The sequence below is a fragment of the Liolophura sinensis genome, chromosome 10 (genome assembly GCF_032854445.1).
Source record: "Liolophura sinensis isolate JHLJ2023 chromosome 10, CUHK_Ljap_v2, whole genome shotgun sequence".
NCBI lineage: Eukaryota > Metazoa > Mollusca > Polyplacophora > Chitonida > Chitonidae > Liolophura > Liolophura sinensis.
Window position 1 is genome coordinate 35,664,622 of NC_088304.1, and position 21,218 is coordinate 35,685,839.

General features: G+C 39.0%; 1 protein-coding gene across 1 annotated transcript in view; it reads right to left on the reverse strand.

Moving 5' to 3' along the window:
* Positions 1 to 21,218, reverse strand: part of LOC135476285 (nucleoredoxin-like) — a 45,189-nt gene that overhangs the window by 8,338 nt on the left and 15,633 nt on the right. The window contains exon 2 of the mRNA XM_064756271.1: positions 9,259 to 9,513. Within this exon, the coding sequence (XP_064612341.1) occupies positions 9,259 to 9,513 (255 nt within the window). The remainder of the gene's footprint in view (positions 1 to 9,258; positions 9,514 to 21,218) is intronic.

Below are 21,218 nucleotides of genomic sequence, written 5' to 3' on the forward strand. Positions count from 1 at the left end.
GTACAAAAAAGCAATCTCGGTATATATTTGAATGTCTTTTGCTTTTTCCCAAAGTGTTCATCTAATCAACTTCACAAAATACATACATATATCTACATGTACATGGAGATCTATCATTTTGCTTTCAACTGAATTTAATACAAAACATTCGGGCTCTTTTGAAAACGTGCCCACTGTCTGTGTGCATGCATAAGTTTGGGTTAAGCTGCATGTACTAAAATGAATAGTAACTCATCCATCTTTCCAAAGCCTAAAACTCAATACAAAGTACTGTCATTACTGTAATACTGTACTGTAGCATTTTGCACAAGACAAAATTGTTCATTTTGCCTAATTCTCACAGTTCTATTGATCTCAATAAGGTGTCCTGGAATTTGCTTGGAAGGCACGATAATCTCATGTACATGTGGACTGAAACTAAACGATTCAGCACCAAATGTAAGATTATTGTCAGGGGCCTCTGTGGCTCAGTTGGCTTAAGCGCGCTTGCGCTGCTTAATGACCCAGGAGCCTCTCACCAATGTGGTCGTTGTGAGTTCAGGTCCAGCTCATGCTGGCTTGATCTCCGGCCATACGTGGGAAGGTCTGCCAACTATCTGTGGATGGTCAAAGGTTTCGTCTGCCCAGTTTCCTCCTACCATAATGCTGGCTGCCGTCGTATAGGTGAAATATTCTTGAGTACGGCATAAAACGCCAATCAAATAAATAAATAAATAAATAATATTATGGTCTTTACTTGTCTCAAAAATTTCTCTTTTTGGGGCTGAATTTTGAAATCAAATACAATATTTGCACAAAAGTCAATGTTTTGGAAATTTTCTTCAGTATGCATTTTATATTTAAAGGGGCATTCAGCGGAATGTCTTGGTAGGCCAATATTATACACAAGAATACAAAATCTTTGGTTCTCTGTCAACACTAAAATTAGAGACACACTGACTAGAGCCCCAAAATGTGTGGTACTTTAAAAACACTTGACTTGCACAGTCTTTAGCTGTTTAGAATTTCAAAGTAAATATCTGAAGAGGCTAATGGTTGGGGCTATCAGTGATGGGTGACTGATGGGAGGGGTGGGGTGGGGGTAGGGGAGCTGTAGAGGGTCACTGTCTAAACACCATGCATATGGGGCTGATAAGTCACAGCCAGCAAACAAGTTCACCAGATGGAAAAATTACCATTTATAATTTGCCAATGGCTTTTTAATGAGTCAGCTGGGACATCTAAGAGAGCTGGTGAAAGCTTAGAGCAGTGGGGGTCAGGATGGACTGAGAGGAGGGTATAGAGGGAGAGTGAAGAGGGAGAGTGGTGAGGGGGTAACTTATAGGGTGTGAGGACAACTGGATTCATGGGCAGGAGTGGACCTACATGGATGCACAACCAAGGAGTACCACTGCAGTATTCCACAGGCACTGTCATTTTGTCCTTCAAAGAACTTGATATTAAACTCAAGGCTAAACTATTTAAAATGAACTAAAGAACTAAACTATTCAAATTACAACTGTCATCATTTCATTTGTTTTTCTTTCAAGTTAATTTTACATCTGTTTTGTTTCATAGTCATTGTGGACAGGCCTGAGTGAGTAAGCCTGATGGTTACATTTTGTAATATCTAGCATGCTTCACGTACATGCACAAGAACAAGAATTCTGTTTATATGTGACCCTTTGAATTCTGTTTATATGTGACATTATGAATTCTGTTTATATGTGACCCTATGAATTCTGTTTATATGTGACCCTTTGAATTCTGTTTATATGTGACCCTTTGAATTCTGTTTATATGTGACCCTATAAATTCTGTTTATATGTGACCCTATAAATTCTGTTTATATGTGACCCTATAAATTCTGTTTATATGTGACACTATGAATTCTGTTTATATGTGACCCTATGAATTCTGCTTACATGTGACCCTTTGAATTCTGTTTATATGTAACACTATGAATTCTGTTTATATGTGACCCTATGGATTCTGTTTATATGTGACCCTATAAATTCTGTTTATATGTGACCCTATAAATTCTGTTTATATGTGACCCTTTGAATTCTGTTTATATGTGACACTATGAATTGTTTATATGTGACCCTATGAATTCTGTTTATATGTGACCCTATAAATTCTGTTTATATGTGACACTATGAATTCTGTTTATATGTGACCCTATGAATTCTGTTTATATGTGACCCTATAAATTCTGTTTATATGTGACCCTATAAATTCTGTTTATATGTGACCCTTTGAATTCTGTTCATGTGTGACCCTATGAATTCTGTTTATATGTGACCCTACAACAGAAGACAATCATCTGACTGCAATTGTCTCTATGAACAGATTGTGAGAACAAAGATTTTTTTTGCAAAATACACTTTGGCTTAGTTAATTACCCTAATCCTCAACTATTCATATATGAAAGAGCAACTTTCAGCGCAATTTATACATATTTAGATTTCTGAGACAAAACTACATTGGTTGGATTGGCCAATTTCAGGCTCTCACAACAAGTATAGTTTTATCACTCTGTACAGAATAATGCCTTCAGAATATGCTTGAATAAACACCTTGCATACATGGGGAAATGTTGAACAATTGCAATACTGATCATATTGAAGACACAAGAGCAGTTTCAATCCCACACAGCGTTTCCACTGATTAAAGGCAAAATTTGAAATTTGAATGCTTATTTTTGAAAAACTAAAATCTAAGTGTTACTTTAAAAGCAAAGAAAATGTTAAAATTAAGTGCATATCAAGTGAAAGATCATTAAATACTGTCCATGAAAATAGTTCAATTTAAAAAGAAAAAAAAAACTTTTTCCAACCGAGTAAAATGGTTTTAAAAGATCGGAACCTATGGTGGTCTGTAGTCAAAGGGTATCCGTGATGTCACATCCAGATTCCATGGTGGTCTGTAGTCACCCAAAGGGTATCCGTGATGTCACATCAGTATGTTTTCCTTAAAACTCCACTCGGACAGAGCATTCCTATGTGCATGGCAAAAACCTGATGTGACATCAATTTTGCCAATATGGTCAGATAGACTATCCATACAATCCAAAGTTCCAAATGCATTTTCCGAGTTGAAAAAAATCTCGAAAAATAAATCCAACTCCTTTTTGTGGACAGTTTTTAATGGGTTTTTATACTGATCTGATATATAATATCTCATGATATTATAGTTGACTACATTTTGACTTATAAATGTCAAAACTGGCTTTTCAGACTCAGCCTCAAGCAGCTTTGATTTAAATTTTTCAGTACTTCCCTATGTGGTCCCTACTCATTCTCTCATGTGTATAAAGTGGTGAGTTGGTTGGAACAGGCACCAATTCAGCTGGAGCCTTACTTAACCCTGGTTTACATTAGCAGCTGTGATATTCTGCATAATTCCATGGTTTATTCCCTGTCCCTGGAGGGTACAAGTAAAACTACCCATCTAGATTACTTCCTGGTGGGGTTAACACACCTTCCAGACCACTACACCCCCTACTCCTTTACTCTCTAAACAAGCACCAGCTTACACTAACTCAACCACAACTTAACAGCATCATTTCAGGCCTGCAGGCCACTCCGGTAATTCACTGTTTCTGGGATAGCAGAAGTGCATATCAGGAACAATGGAGCCATTTCCTCATTGGGGTCTAAGCCTCGAACCTAGGTGAGGGTCCAGGAGTCTGCCTATGTGCTAAGTGGTTGCTTTCTAGAAGAAGGGTTTTGTCTGTGGACTGAAGCCCCTCCGACCCCTGGGTCCGAAGTCCCCTTTATAATACATTCTATATTAAAAAGATACATGTGTAAGTGCCCAAGGGTACAAAATGCACAAATACATGTATATACATGTATATATTTAACATTATTACAGTTATCTGGTACAATTGTAAACTGGATATACATACACACATGTATAGCACTTATTCAAGTGATGAAAACTGTTTGAGACCACTGTGAGTTTCATAACAGGCACATAAAGGCCAGCAAGAGCTGTGGATGTCCTAGGGATGATAATGTTACTTAATCCCCGTCTCAAGGACATCCACAATCTGATGGAATTCACTGCATCTACATGCTGTCTCAAGTAACGCTGAAGAGGTACATGTATTATACACAATAAATCAGATAATACATCAGATAAAATAAAATGTCTCAATTTTGTCAGTCTTCTTTCCTACTGATTTACTAGTATATATATTAAAAACGGATCCTTCACGCAGATCAGATTAACCCAGTTGGATTCGACCAGTGGGTCATGTAATGGAACAAGATAAATTGCCGCTCACAGGCATTTTATTGTTTTTATCTTGTTTGCCATTTCTTCAAGCAAAATCGATGAGGTGCAAATGTGTCTATCAACAAGGGAACTCATTATGAGCTATAAAATCAATTGCTTCAATTTGCTAAAGCAAGAAATGGGTGATTTATTTTCATTGGCTACTGGTCCATTAGATTTAACTCCTTCCCAGTTCATCACATCCATCAGTGATGGTACATAGAATAAAAACAGAAAAAACACTTGGGCAGCTGGAGGGGAATTCGGTTTACGGCTTCACAGGGTTAATACATTTCCATAGGCTACAGGAAATATATACCATCAAGAAGACACTAAAAAAAAACATCAAACGAATAAAAAACCCTGGTATGATTGGTTGATAGCCATTAAATTAATGCTCCATCAAACTATCATGGTTGTAAGTTTAACATGTGAATGTTTTAGCACAATAACATATAATGAATGAATGAATGTGGCTTAATGCCACGTGAATGTTTGGCACAATGAATGAATGATTGTGGCTTAATGCCATGTGAATGTTTGACCCCATAACACAGAATAGATAAATGACTGTGGCCTAATGCCATGTGAATGTTTGGCACAATAACACAGAACGGATGAATGATTGTGGCTTAACACCATGTAAATGTTTGGTACAATGAATGAATGATTGTGGCTTAACGCCATGTGAATGTTTGACACCATAACACAGAATAGATGAATGACTGTGGCTTAATGCCATGTGAATGTTTGGCACAATAACACAGAATGAATGAATGATTGTGGCTTAATGCGATGTGAATGTTTGGCACAATAACACAGAATGAATAAATGAATGATTGTGGCTTAATGTCATGTGAATGTTTGGCACAATAACACAGAATGGGTGAATGATTGTGGCTTAACACCATGTTAATGTTTGGCACAATAACACAGAATAGATGAATGATTGTGGCTTAACACGATGTAAATGTTTGGCACAATAACACAGAATGGATGAATGATTGTGGCTTAACACCATGTGGATGTTTGGCACAATAACACAGAATGGATGAATGATTGTGGCTTAACACCATGTAAATGTTTGGCACAATGAATGAATGATTGTGCCTTAACGCCATGTGAATGTTTGACACAATAACACAGAATGGATAAATGACTGTGGCTCAACACCATGTAAATGTTTGTTATAATGAATGAATGATTGTGGCTTAACGCCATGTGAATGTTTGACACAATAACACAGAATAGATGAATGATTGTGGCTTAACACCATGTAAATGTTTGGCACAATAACACAGAATGGATGAATGGCTGTGGCCTAATATCATGTAAATGTTTGGCACAATAACACAGAATAGAAGAATGATTGTAGCTTAACACCATGTAAATGTTTGGCACAATGAATGAACGATTGTGGCTTAACACCATGTGAATGTTTGGCACAATAACACAGAATGGATGAATGATTGTGGCTTAACACCATGTAAATGTTTGGCACAATGAATGAATGATTGTGGCTTAACGCCATGTGAATGTTTGACACAATAACACAGAATGGATAAATGATTGTGGCTTAACACCATGTAAATGTTTGGTACAATGAATGAATGATTGTGGCTTAACACCATGTGAATGTTTGACACAATAACACAGAATAGATGAATGATTGTGGCTTAACACCATGTAAATGTTTGACACAATAACACAGAATAGATGAATGATTGTGGCTTAACACCATGTAAATGTTTGGCACAATAACACAGAATGGATGAATGGCTGTGGCCTAACACCATGTAAATGTTTGGCACAATAACACATAATGAGTGAATGATTGTAGCTTAACACCATGTGGATGTTTGGCACAATAACACAGAATGGATGAATGATTGTGGCTTAACACCATGTAAATGTGTGGCACAATGAATGAATGATTGTGGCTTAACACCATGTGAATGTTTGGCACAATAACACAGAATGGATGAATGATTGTGGCTTAACACCATGTAAATGTTTCGCACAATGAATGAATGATTGTGGCTTAACGCCATGTGAATGTTTGACACAATAACACAGAATGGATAAATGATTGTGGCTTAACACCATGTAAATGTTTGGTACAATGAATGAATGATTGTGGCTTAACACCATGTGAATGTTTGACACAATAACACAGAATAGATGAATGATTGTGGCTTAACACCATGTAAATGTTTGACACAATAACACAGAATAGATGAATGATTGTGGCTTAACACCATGTAAATGTTTGGCACAATAACACAGAATGGATGAATGGCTGTGGCCTAACACCATGTAAATGTTTGGCACAATAACACATAATGAGTGAATGATTGTAGCTTAACACCATGTGGATGTTTGGCACAATAACACAGAATGGATGAATGATTGTGGCTTAACACCATGTAAATGTTTGGCACAATGAATGAAGGGTTGTGGCTTAACGCCATGTGAATGTTTGACACATTAACACAGAATGGATAAATGATTGTGGCTTAACACCATGTAAATGTTTGGTACAATGAATGAAGGATTGTGGCTTAACACCATGTGAATGTTTGACACAATAACACTGAATAGATGAATGATTGTGGCTTAACACCATGTAAATGTTTGGCACAATAACAAAGAATGGATGAATGGCTGTGGCCTAACACCATGTAAATGTTTGGCACAATAACACATAAAGAGTGATTGATTGTAGCTTAACACCATGTAAATGTTTGGCACAATAACACAGAATAGATGAATGATTGTGGCTTAATGCCATGTAAAAGTTTGGCACAATAACACAGAATGGATGAATGGCTGTGGCTTAACACCATGTGAATGTTTGGCACAATAACACAGAATGGATGAATGATTGTGGCTTAACACCATGTGAATGTTTGGCACAATAACACAGAATGGATGAATGATTGTGGCTTAACACCATGTGAATGTTTGGCACAATAACACAGAATAGATGAATGATTGTGGCTTAATGCCATGTAAAAGTTTGGCACAATAACACAGAATGGATGAATGGCTGTGGCTTAATGCCATGTGAATGTTTGGCACAACAACAGATAATGAATGAATGGCTGTGGCCTAACACCACTTCAGCAATATTGCAGCCACACAGTGGCAAGGACATGCTGTAAATGGTGACATAATGATAGTAAGATGATAACTGATGCATTTCCTATTAAAGCAGACCTTCAGCTTGAAACTCCAGCTCAAATTGCAGAAGTCACAATTAACATCGCTGGTGGTGTTGAAGATCCCAAGTTCCTTTAATGTGGCAGCATCTTACTGACAAGAAATTCAACCTACAAAGTACATGTCCTGTAAATGATTATGATTCTGAATGTTCTATTGATCTAAGACAGGCGCTTTGAAGACGGTTTGGAAAGTCGGATGATTTCCTACTGGAAACATGTAAGCTTCAGCATCAAAAATAGCACTTTTGTTCATGAAATTTGTTTTCCTCTAAAAATGCACTTCTTTGCGAGATGGAATTTTAGGTCCGTAACCGGAATCAACTTACATGTACATGTGCATGTGTTAACTTCTAAAGGAAAACTGCACTAACTATCTCGGATTAGCATCATGTTAAAGAGACACTGGCCATAAGATGGACAAAAAAACAAAAGTTTTCTTGTACATGTAGAGCTTGGGTTCAGCTAATGAATTGAATTCAGTACCAGTACAATATTCAGGTATTAATCCATCTGTTGAAATCCCCTTTTCCAGAAAACACATATACGAACATCATTTACGTGTACATGTATAAGGTGGAAGACATGCTTGCCAACAGGCATCAAGTAAAACCACCAAAATAGCCCTAAACTGTTGCCAACCATTTCACCAACATAGCCATAGATCAGTAGGCCACTAATTCCCACAAACTTCCTGTCCAAGATTAGGAGTTTGGGATTCAACGACAGATGGACCAGTGCCCTAATGATTATTCACTTTAAGCCTAAAATCACCGGTCGTCGTCATATGACCAAAAAATTGTGAAGTATGACGTAAAACACGAAGCATAGATACACGTGCATACATAAAATCATGGAGATATGTTAACAGTCTCTTAGAGTTGAGCATGAAAGAGTGATTGCCCCTTGTGAGACAACTGGCTGCACCACAGGTTTCTGGAGCCTGTCCAAAGTGTTATCTGCCAATCAGAACGAGGTGTGGACTTTTAGAGAGTAACACGTCAGGTGTCTAGTTGTCTAATACATGTACATAACAGAAAGTCTATACACCAGCAGGCTGGGAACAGAGGTAGAGATAAGTCCATCCTACCCTACTACCTGTCACAGCTAACTGATCTTCTCAGTACAACATTGTATTGAGCTTGACAGATAAGGATACTGTTCCAGTGCCAACATGTACCATGTAGACCTGTGTGCCTTATCAAGGTGTGAGCCCAGATCAGAAAATAACATGGTCCGACAATGGTGCGGCTATATATATGTACACTTGGTAAGGCCTTACATTTTCCCAAAAGGTGTAACCCAATGGATTTATGAGCTGGCAAGAAAAATGAGAGGTCAGAGGTCAGAGGATGTACACATGTGCAAAATTCCTGCAAACTTATAATTAACCTCAGGATGGACACACCCTGTACATGGGCGTAGTTGTATGATGTTTGAGCCTTTATACATCTACATAACAACTTCTACTATGACGAAGCTCTGACCAAATTATAATTAATTTTAAATCACTGTAAGCGGTGTGCATTTGTTTCTACCCTGCACTTTATGCACAGTTTCATACAAATTTTTTTTTAAACATCACAAAAATCAATAGAAACTTTAAAACTCAGATTTCTAACATAGCCTTAGCCTTTGTTTGAAGTGTTGATTAACCCATGTACAGACACTTTAAACTCTTAATCCTTCTCAGTCAGTTTACATGTGGTATCACATTTTCAAGAAGTCCACCATGATGGTGCAGGAGAAAGTTTTTTATCAAATTTTGTCTTACCCAGTGAGCCGAGAAGTACAGTCCCACCACCTTCCCGTTAAGGGCGGTCGTGGCATCCACTTCTCCTACTTTGTTCTTTAACAGTTTCCCTTTGATTATGTCACTGAACAATTTGGGTTTCCATGGAAACTCTGCCCCAGATGGGTCGTTGGTAACCTTGGCGACCCCGCTTGTTGTGATCACTGTCCCCGCATCTGCGTCCAGTATTATGAGCGCTGGAATGCCTTGGATGCGAAACTTCCGCGCCAGCTTTGTCTGGAGAAAAAAAATTGTTAAAATTGGTTAACTAAAACCATAAAAAATTTCCTTATTCTTGAACAAATGTCATCAAATCCGTCAACACCTGATTTGTGTATGTATTATAATGTACCCATATATGAAGAAATATTTACATACGTGTAACTGCTTATTTATTTTTTCATTTAGTGTACAATACTGCACTGAAGAATCATTTACATTACAAGTGACAACAGCCCACGGGATGGATTATGGAGTTAAGTGACATTTTGCCCAAAGGAATTCAGAATTTTTGTGTTGGTTCAGCTAGATACAAAAATGAGATAGATCTGAGTCCTAACTAAATGCTCTGGGTCTGTATTTAGTGTTAAATCTCAATGAACAAAAATTAAAAATGGGAATTCCATCAATCGTCTAAACCTGTCAGCCAACAAGATAACCTGCAAACGAGGAAGCACAAAAATGACGACAATGCAACCTTGGCATGTGGATTGTGCATGAAACACAACATTACCACAGACTGACAGAGAATTATGAGACTAGTAAACCAAATATGATCTTCCATTCTAACAATTATAATGAATTATAGTGTATTTGTAATTTCCAACAATCTGTCGTCAAAATTGAAGTCACGTGTACATTACATGGTAAACTACATAATCACAACACAATACCATGTCTGATCTTCAAATTCGTTAAACATCTCCAGTCGTCTACACTACAAAGGGAGGTAACAGTCAAAAAAGTCAATCTTCTGCCTTGTTTCTAAACATAGCGACTTGAATGAGTTGATGGTCGAAGGGAAACCTGGATAAAACTGAACATTTGATTGTTCCATACAAGTCAGTAGGCTTCTGGAGGGCTTTACGTGGACAATATTTAAAATAGCAGCACAATGTTTTCGCTATTGGCAATATGTCTCCTTAATCAATCAGGTACATGTATAAATCTCCTTTACAGTTTACAGTGAACACCCACTCAATCTAAATTAATTAATAAAGTAATATTCCAGAAATGTTTTAAAAATATTTTAAAAATTCTACACCATCATTAATAAAATAAATAGCAAACAATCCTCAGTACCTGGCCACTCATTTGGTGACGCCAATTTGCCATGTTATTTGAGTGACGTCACAAAACCTAACAGCTCTCCTGTACCATCCGTATTAAACGATGTGAAAAACAACATTAACACCTGATACCCATTTAAAGAGTATCAGCTCTCTCCTGAGTTCAAAGGGCAGATGTTTCTTCTAGTCTGGCACTCGGTCAAGACGATATTTGTGGACACAAACGTCATGTGTTAGTTGTCCTGCTCATCCTGGTCCGGCAAAGGGTGAGGCCTAGGCCTCGGTGGCTGTACCGACTAGGGAATTTACTGAACATAGCAGGACCTTGATTGACAACAGACACTTTCACTCAGATCTTGAGGAGATATTTCGTAATAAATCTGACTTTGTTAAGGAAAAATAATGCAAAGTTGCAATATTTTTCTTTAAGCAATGACTCTCCCAAGACGGTTTCCTTGCCAGGTCACCCTGACAAGTTACTGCAGTCTTCTGCCCAACACGTACCCATTGTGAGACGGGCAGCCCTTCTCAGTTCCCTGCTCACAAATGTGTGGTTCAAAATGCATCAGTTTAACATTTAAACTAACCACGAAATCCAATTTATTGCATCAATATCTGTCTCTCCACTATAAGACACCACACTGACAAATGAGAGCTAACAGGTTTTTTGACGTGACAAATTATCACGTGCTGCTTTCAGCGCTAGTGATTGGCCAATTTCATAAGGGCTTCTGCAACATGGCTACTCGGCGTGGATTGTCCATCTGTGCTACATCCCGAACGCTGAATTTCATTTTCTCGGCTTTCAAAACTTGACAGAATTTTTCCCATATTTTTGGGTGATAAGTGTGACCTATATCATTGTCTATGAGTACATAGGGTGGACATTGTCTATGAGTACACAGGGTGGACATTGTCTATGAGTACACAGGGTGGACATTGTCTATGAGTACACAGGGTGGACATTGTCTATGAGTACACAGGGTGGACATTGTCTATGAGTACATAGGGTGGACATTGTCTATGAGTACATAGGGTGGACATTGTCTATGAGTACATAGGGTGGACATTGTCTATGAGTACATAGGGTGGACTTGATGTTCACTTTAAGAATATTTCACTAACACTAAGTTTTGCCCAATTGCAACGCGGGTACTTGCAATCCATGATACAGCCATATCAATCTTTGGCCGCCGCATCCATGGGGGGCCCCTCTGGGGTCAATAAGCTTGTTAAAATCAGGTATGAGACATACACTGGGAAGGAAACTTCACAACACACTCACATTTTGTCATTTTTAGTATTTCTGAATGTTTTTCTCGTGCATTTTTGGGGGTAGAAAATTAAACACAGTGTCACTTAGTACATGTGTCATAACATAATCTATCTTGTCAATATTATGCTCAAGACTGCATCTTTATTCATGACACTACTGAGAGTGAAGGGCCAAAAAGGGGTCATAAATCATTTACAAGTACATACAATTTTGTGAAAAACAATTACGTTCTATAATTACATGTACATGTACCAGACATAAAAAAACAAAACAACAACATTCCAAACGAAATTGACTCTCAGAATAGTTATGCAATCTGGTGCATGGCAGGGACAATTACACGCACGTAGTAAGAGATTTGCAATGAAACACCTAACATTTCATTAACACCCTACCTGGTATTAAACACACATGGAGCAATGGGAACATTTACTCAAGTGTCTTGTCAATGTGTCATGTATGTTCACCATAATAAATCTGACTTTGTTAAGGAAAAATAATGCAAAGTTGCAGACATAAAGTTTTATTCATCAAATTAATCATTCAACAAACTTTGCACTGTACTAAGTTTGCATACATATACATGTGTTGAATTGTACTGTGCCTTCAACAAGCCAAATCAGCATTTCGGGAGTCCTGTGTAAGACACAGGTAAGGTCGGGGCTCTTGTAGACTAACGCAGCTACAATACATGATTTTACGGTGGCTGCTAACAGCAGATCCAACTATGCAAGATGACTATTCAGTCTAGCATATACCATAAAATCAGACCTTTTAGCTGTGTCAGTTTGTCAGAGTCCCACCTTGTCTCCTCCAAACAAGCTTGAACTCCGGAGAGTCAGGGAATGCTGATTCTGCTCATTCTCAGGCCAGGTCCTGTAAAATGGATACCTCAGGTGCATCTGTATTGTCAGACTGCTTCCACCATTTTCATAGCTGCTAAAATGTTAGCTGCATTTGTGAGTGTTACAGCCTTAGTCTCTCTTTGTCTAGAGAGGCCAGGTTTACCTCACCCTTATCACTTCAAGGGTAATATTCCCCCATCTGTCCCCTGGGCCTGAGGAGCTGTTTTTGTGGGTATACCAGGGACATGTATACAGTGGGAGCTGACAGTTAGTTTCAGGCTGGCTGACAGATGGACACATAGATCTCTTTCTTAGCACATCAGGCAATGTTCACAGACTAGGCTGCTCAACAGTCTTGTCAGCAGGCTTTGGAGGATCTGTTACTAATTGGTCTAGAATCTTTCAATCATGCAATGTCTTGAAGAAACTAAATTGGATCTTTGAATGTTTAATTGGCCTCAATATTAATATACATGTATATACATGGTCACCTGTAAATGTACATTACATAGAAGGAACTACATGCAGGTAATTCAGTATAAAATGTGCCACATGTGACTGTATGGCAATGATGTAATAAATCTCCTATCACTCCTCTCCCTCCCCCTCAATACTCCAACCACAGGACCTCTGTCAGACCCCCATGTGGCCAAGGGTGTGATAATAGAGTCAGGCCCCTTGCCAACCCTCACTAATCTCTCCAGACATTACTTTTAGCTTCTGCTGACAGGCTCAACAGTCAATCCATCTTCATAAAGAGCCTTCTGGGTGATATTGGTTTTAAAACAGCAAAGTATAAAGCAAAGCTAAGTCCTCACATTGCCTCTTTATCCTACACTTATCCTCATCAAACATTCATACACATAATACACTATAACCTGATCCTATATTCACATCCTATGCTAATCCTACATGTCCTCACATTGCCTCCTCATCCTACTCTCATCCTGATGTTCAAACATTCATACAAACAATACACTATAACCCGGTCCTATATTCACATCCTATGCTAATCCTACATGTCCTCACATTGCCTCTTCATCCTACAGTCATCTTGATGATCAAACATTCATACAAACAATACACTATAATCTGATCCTATATTCACATCCTATGCTAATCTTACATGTCCTCACATTGCCTCTTCATACTACTCTCATCCTGATGATCAAACATCCATACAAACAATACACTATAACCTGATCCTATATTCACATCCTATGCTAATCCTACATGTACATGTCCTCAAATTGCCTCTTCATCCTACAGTCATCCTGATGTTCAAACATTCATACAAACAACACACTATAACCCGATCCTATATTCACATCCTATGCTAATCCTACATGTCCTCACATTGCCTCTTCATCCTACTCTCATCCTGATGATCAAACATTCATACAAACAATACACTATAACCCGATCCTATATTCACATCCTATGCTAATCCTACATGTCCTCACATTGCCTCTTCATCCCACTCTCAGCCTGATGATCAAACATTCATACAAACAATACACTATAACCCGATCCTATATTCACATCCTATGCTAATCCTACATGTCCTCACATTGCCTCTTCATCCTACTCTCAGCCTGATGATCAAACATTCATATAAACAATACACTATAACACGATCCTATATTCACATCCTATGCTAATCCTACATGTCCTCACATTGCCTCTTCATCCTACTCTCAGCCTGATGATCAAACATTCATATAAACAATACACTATAACCCGATCCTATATTCACATCCTATGCTAATCCTACATGTCCTCACATTGCCTCTTCATCCTACTCTCAGCCTGATGATCAAACATTCATACAAACAAAAGACTATAACCCGATCCTATATTCACATCCTATGATAATCCTACATGTCCTCACAGTGCCTCTTCATCCTACTCTCAGCCTGATGATCAAACATTCATACAAACAATACACTATAACACGATCCTATATTCACATCCTATGCTAATCCTACATGTCCTCACATTGCCTCTTCATCCTACAGTCATCTTGATGATCAAACATTCATACAAACAATACACTATAATCTGATCCTATATTCACATCCTATGCTAATCCTACATGTCCTCACATTGCCTCTTCATCCTACTCTCAGCCTGATGATCAAACATTCATACAAACAAAAGACTATAACACGATCCTATATTCACATCCTATGCTAATCTTACATGTCCTCACATTGCCTCTTCATCCTACTCTCAGCCTGATGATCAAACATTCATACAAACAATACACTATAACACGATCCTATATTCACATCCTATGCTAATCCTACATGTCCTCACAGTGCCTCCTCATCCTACTCTCATCCTGATGAAACAAGTACATGTATATATGCACTCAAGTCACAGTGTGTAGACATCAACAGTATAAGCAGATTCTGTCTTTACAATTGTTATCCCTGTCTTACATGTATGTCATCTGATCCTCAGTAAACACACATAGGCATACACTGTACATGTCACCAAGGAAAGCCTCACAAACAAGGAGAGCTTAAAATTTAAATTCTCAGTGGGTTCTTAATTGTTGCTGGAGTCATGTCCTGCTCCTCTTCTTCAAAACATTTCATAGATTAAAATCAAGAAACCCCTTGAAAACTATGTATCAAATCCAGCATGGGTTGGTTTGGTTTTGCTTCTATAGTCACTTTTCATGCATTTTGTTTCAATGTTATGCTGTCTGACATGTAAGCACAGGGCCTATGCAATGTATTGTTTACAATGTAACAAAAAATAGAATCAGTTTTTCTTTGGAGTATCTTTCAAAGCATATTGTTTTTAAAGTGATTAGTTTGGTAATATTGATCTGCTAACCCAGCCTTGCCCCACTTAGCACCCACACATGGATAACCCATTGTGCTTGGAGCCAGCTGATAAACTGATCTGCTGTTGTAACATGGTATTTTAAGAGGATGGTTTATTAGAGCCTGACAGGTGAAATCCACCTGATCTCTGCTCATGTATCTTACATCTGGCCCCAGGGGATTCCTAACATCTCTGAGAAGCCAGGGGGGTGAAGGGTTTAGACCTTGGCAGGAAAGAGTACACCAGCCTCAGCTCACTTACATGTACACAAACCTTTGTCCATCTATTTCTCATGAAGCGTTTTTTATTTTTATTTTTAACAAGGATACGTTCAGAAGTTACACATATGTAGGAAAAGAAAAGCGCTCCCTTTTATAAATTGTCATGATTTTATCTAAAATAATTGTTTCTTGAACTTTAAAAAACCTCATTACTTTAACACCATGCAGGCACTTACCTGTGCAGCATGTGCTTTTACAGACGCTTTAAAGAATCTTGGATGTGTAGTTCAGATGTTTGTCTGTCAATCAATTAGGTACACTCCACGCAGACTAAACAGGTTGAATAGGAGAACATTTGTTAAAGGTGACAAGTTGGCCACAAATATGGCTATGCATTTACATGTACTGCACTCTGGACAATGTCTGTCTGTCTGTCTGTTTGTCTAACTATCTGTCTTACATGTACATGTACAGTATGTGTGCATTCAATAGTTACTTGCACTGTTTCTCCTTTATAAACAACAAATATTCATGAAAGTGACCCTTTTCGTAGGAGTGAAATTCCCTTCTGAACCAAACACCACATACTGAAACGTCAGTTTCATACACGTACTGTAACTTCTAAGCAGTCTGACTTCATTCTATATCACAGAATAATGCTCTGTATCACAATATGTTTGGGCAGGGAAGAGAACACTTTCTAATAAATTCAGGTCAAATTGTTGAAATACATGTAGCTGGCACCAATGAGGTTTGGCCATATTGGTCAAGGATTAGATATTTTGAAAATCCCGATTTCCTTTGTAATCAGCTGATCAGCTGACAATTCTCATCCCGGCTTAGTGCACAAAACCAAACATGTCAGAGGGCACAACAACTATATATATGCATATGTACAGTATACAACTGTCATCTTGGCACTGTGTATGATGAAAAATGTTCGCCCTCAGGGAACTAACTCATAAAATGATTTTTTGTCAAAACTGTCTACAACTTACTTTTTAAATAACAAATACATATATAAGTAAGAAATGAGTAAAGAACCAGTGCAGCTAAGTACATGAAGTAACGTGGCAGAGTTTAACTTCATAAATTGCTTACACCTCGCTTGGAGCCATTTTGTTCAATAATTGTATGAATGCTAACACCCATCAAACTGTCTAACCCCTGAGGGCATGTATGTTAATCCATCCCTGGTGCACCTATAATGCACCTGTACACAGGTATAACGGCACAAAGCAATGGGGTTATAAATCTAATAAAATATCTCATTCAGGAAATACCTGACAATATCTCAACAAAGACAGAAGTGCGTGTAATTTATGCTCATTGTCATACAAGTACCTCTGCATTAAGCAGTAGCTCTTGGTTGTCATTATAGCTGACCTTATTCCCATTCACAGAGGTTATCAAACGAGTGAAGATTTGCGCACAGCTCAATGCGCATTGATCTTGTCTAAATAATTAGACAAATTCTTAATAAATCATAAAAATCTCATGTATACAATTAACCTGAATGAAATACAAGGACAAAGAAAACCAGTGCTTGCCTAATTTATTTATCAATTCAGTATAGTATATGTGACTGGATATATAGTATCCCTGAATAGACAGTGACAGCTAATGACATAATGATACCTGAATAGACAGTGACAGGTAATGAAACAATGATCCCTGAATACATGTATATGACAGGTAAAATATGATGGCCTCTACACACATGTACACAGCAACAGGTAAAATATGACAGCCCCTAAACACAGGTGCACAGCGAAAGGTAAAATAAGACAGCCCCTGAATACATGTATGCAATGACAGGTAAAATATGATGGCCCCTAGTGGGTTTCGTGGGGTGGTCTTGGGTTTCTCTGAGGTATGCCTGTTTTCCTCCCACCATGATGTAAGCCACAGTTGTACATGTATACATGAATCATTACTGAGCACAGTGTAAAACACCAATCAAATAAATAAGGTTGCAAAAGTTTTGATGCACTGCAGAAAAATTTTTCACACACACTTTTTGACAGCAATAACCATGGTCCCTTCACTGGGAATCTGAGAAACCTTCTGACTGAAAATGATGGTGACCAATTGGAAGCTGCATTCGAGTCCACCATCTGATCGGTCAAGATCTAGGTAAGCTCTTTCTAAGGATTTTCATCCAGTGAGTACCCTATATCAGCAATCCTCCCATCATATACAGGTTTACCCTAATTCTTCAGACTTTACATAGAAAACGAGAGACCCAGAATCATACCCGGGTCGGGTCATACCAAAGACTTTATAAACGGGAGACCCAGAATCAAACCCGGGTTGGGTCATACCAAAGACTTTATCAACGGGAGACCCAGAATCAAACCCGGGTCGGGACATACCAAAGACTTTATAAAGGGGAGACCCAGAATCAAACCCGGGTCGGGTCATACAAAGACTTTATAAACGAGAGACCCAGAATCAAACCCGGGTCGGGTCATACCAAAGACTTTATAAACGGGAGACCCAGAATCAAACCCGGGTTGGGTCATACCAAAGACTTTATAAACGGGAGACCCAGAATCATACCTGGGTTGGGTCATACCAAAGACTTTATAAACGGGAGACCCAGAACCAAACCCGGGTCGGATCATACCAAAGACTTTATAAACGGGAGACCCAGAATCATACCCGGGTTGGATCATACCAAAGACTTTATAAACGGGAGACCCAGAACCAAACCCGGGTCGGATCATACCAAAGACTTTATAAACGGGAAACCCAGAATCATACCCGGGTTGGGTCATACCAAAGACTTGATAAACGGGAGACCCAGAACCAAACCCGGGTCGGATCATACCAAAGACTTTATAAACGGGAGACCCAGAATCATACCCGGGTCGGGTCATACCAAACGACTTTATAAACGGGAGATCCAGAACCAAATCCGGGTCGGATCATACCAAAGACTTTATAAACAGGAGACCCAGAATTAAACCCAGGTCGGGTCATACCAAAGACTTTATAAACGGGAAACCCAGAACCAAACCCGGGTCGGATCATACCAAAGACTTTATAAACGGGAGACCCAGAATCAAACCCGGGTCGGATCATACCAAAGACTTTATAAACGGGAGACCCAGAATCAAACCCGGGCCGGATCATACCAAAGACTTTATAAACGGGAGACCCAGAATCATACCCGGGTCGGATCATACCAAAGACTTTATAAACGGGAGACCCAGAACCTAACCCAGGTCGGATCATACCAAAGACTTTATAAATGGGAGACCCAGAACCAAATCCGGGTCTGGTCATACGAAAGACTTTATAAACGGGAGACCCAGAATCAAACCCGGGTCGGGACATACCAAAGACTTTATAAACGAGAGACCCAGAATCAAACCCGGGTCGGGTCATACCAAAGACTTTATAAACGGGAGACCCAGAATCAAACCCGGGTTGGGTCATACCAAAGACTTTATAAACGGGAGACCCAGAATCATACCTGGGTTGGGTCATACCAAAGACTTTATAAACGGGAGACCCAGAACCAAACCCGGGTCGGATCATACCAAAGACTTTATAAACGGGAGACCCAGAATCATACCCGGGTTGGATCATACCAAAGACTTTATAAACGGGAGACCCAGAACCAAACCCGGGTCGGATCATACCAAAGACTTTATAAACGGGAAACCCAGAATCATACCCGGGTTGGGTCATACCAAAGACTTGATAAACAGGAGACCCAGAACCAAACCCGGGTCGGATCATACCAAAGACTTTATAAACGGGAGACCCAGAATCATACCCGGGTCGGGTCATACCAAACGACTTTATAAACGGGAGACCCAGAACCAAATCCGGGTCGGATCATACCAAAGACTTTATAAACAGGAGACCCAGAATTAAACCCAGGTCGGGTCATACCAAAGACTTTATAAACGGGAAACCCAGAACCAAACCCGGGTCGGATCATACCAAAGACTTTATAAACGGGAGACCCAGAATCAAACCCGGGTCGGATCATACCAAAGACTTTATAAACGGGAGACCCAGAATCAAACCCGGGCCGGATCATACCAAAGACTTTATAAACGGGAGACCCAGAATCATACCCGGGTCGGGTCATACCAAAGACTTTATAAACGGGAGACCCAGAATCATACCCGGGTCGGGTCATACCAAAGACTTTATAAACGGGAGACCCAGAACCAAACCCAGGTCAGATCATACCAAAGACTTTATAAACGGGAGACCCAGAACCTAACCCAGGTCAGATCATACCAAAGACTTTATAAATGGGAGACCCAGAACCAAATCCGGGTCTGGTCATACGAAAGACTTTATAAACGGGAGACCCAGAATCAAACCCGGGTCGGGTCATACCAAAGACTTTATAAACGGGAGACCCAGAACCAAACCCGGGTCGGGTCATACCAAAGACTTTATAAATGGGAGACCCAGAACCAAACCCGGGTCAGGTCATGCCAAAGACTTTATAAACGGGAGACCCAGAATCAAACCCGGGTCGGGTCATACCAAAGACTTTATAAACGGGAGACCCAAAATTAAACCCAGGTCGGGTCATACTCGTACTTGTTGCTGCTTTGCTTGGCAGCAGCAGTGAGAGGTTAGAGCTAAGAAACCAGACTGGCTGGTCTGGTGTCACCATAGTGCGACTACGTGGGGTGTCATGTCTGGTGTCTTTGGCATGATACTTTACTGGTGGCAGCACTTTGGCGGCATGGACCTACCCTGCCACAAAAAGACACAGTATATATATACACACACTTAATGACTCCTTGTTATCATTTGACTGAAAAATAATTAAGTACAGCGTTAAACCTCAAGCATTCATTCATTCATTCAAACTTTTTCAACCAACTCTGCAACCACATTTTGAAACATTCTGAAAGAGTTATGGGATGTAGAGAAATAATTTGCACAGTTTTATGAAGTTCACATCTTTAATGACATGAACAAATCATTTTAGTGACATTTTCATAATAATTGTATGAATAAATCCCCCTGAAAAAATTGCTTTAGTTGAAAAGGTTGAATATTTACAGTGTGTCAGTTACAGGATTTGTGTTTCATCAATAGTTTAATTATTTACACATTTATGTTGCTCATACAGTTTATGAAAGTTTATTTGATGCCTGATTTCTGTAAACTTTAACTATCAGTCAGTTCACAAAAACACCACTGTTGAGGCGAACTGTTCTGACGTCAATGTCAGTTTAAATTTATGATAAACAAGTCTTTCAACCATGTCTAAAGTTGCCAAGTAACATCTGTGCGTTGAGCTCTATCAAAGACCACAAATGTTTCTCTGCCATTTACATGTATTTGGGATTTTTTTCCTTCCCCTTGATATCTGTCAGTCTGTGCATCATGATATAATTGTAACCATTTTTTTTTGTTTTTGTGACAAGAGCCAATTATATATGTAAAAGTAACAATAACAGAGCCTAGAGCATACTGGTAACACTAT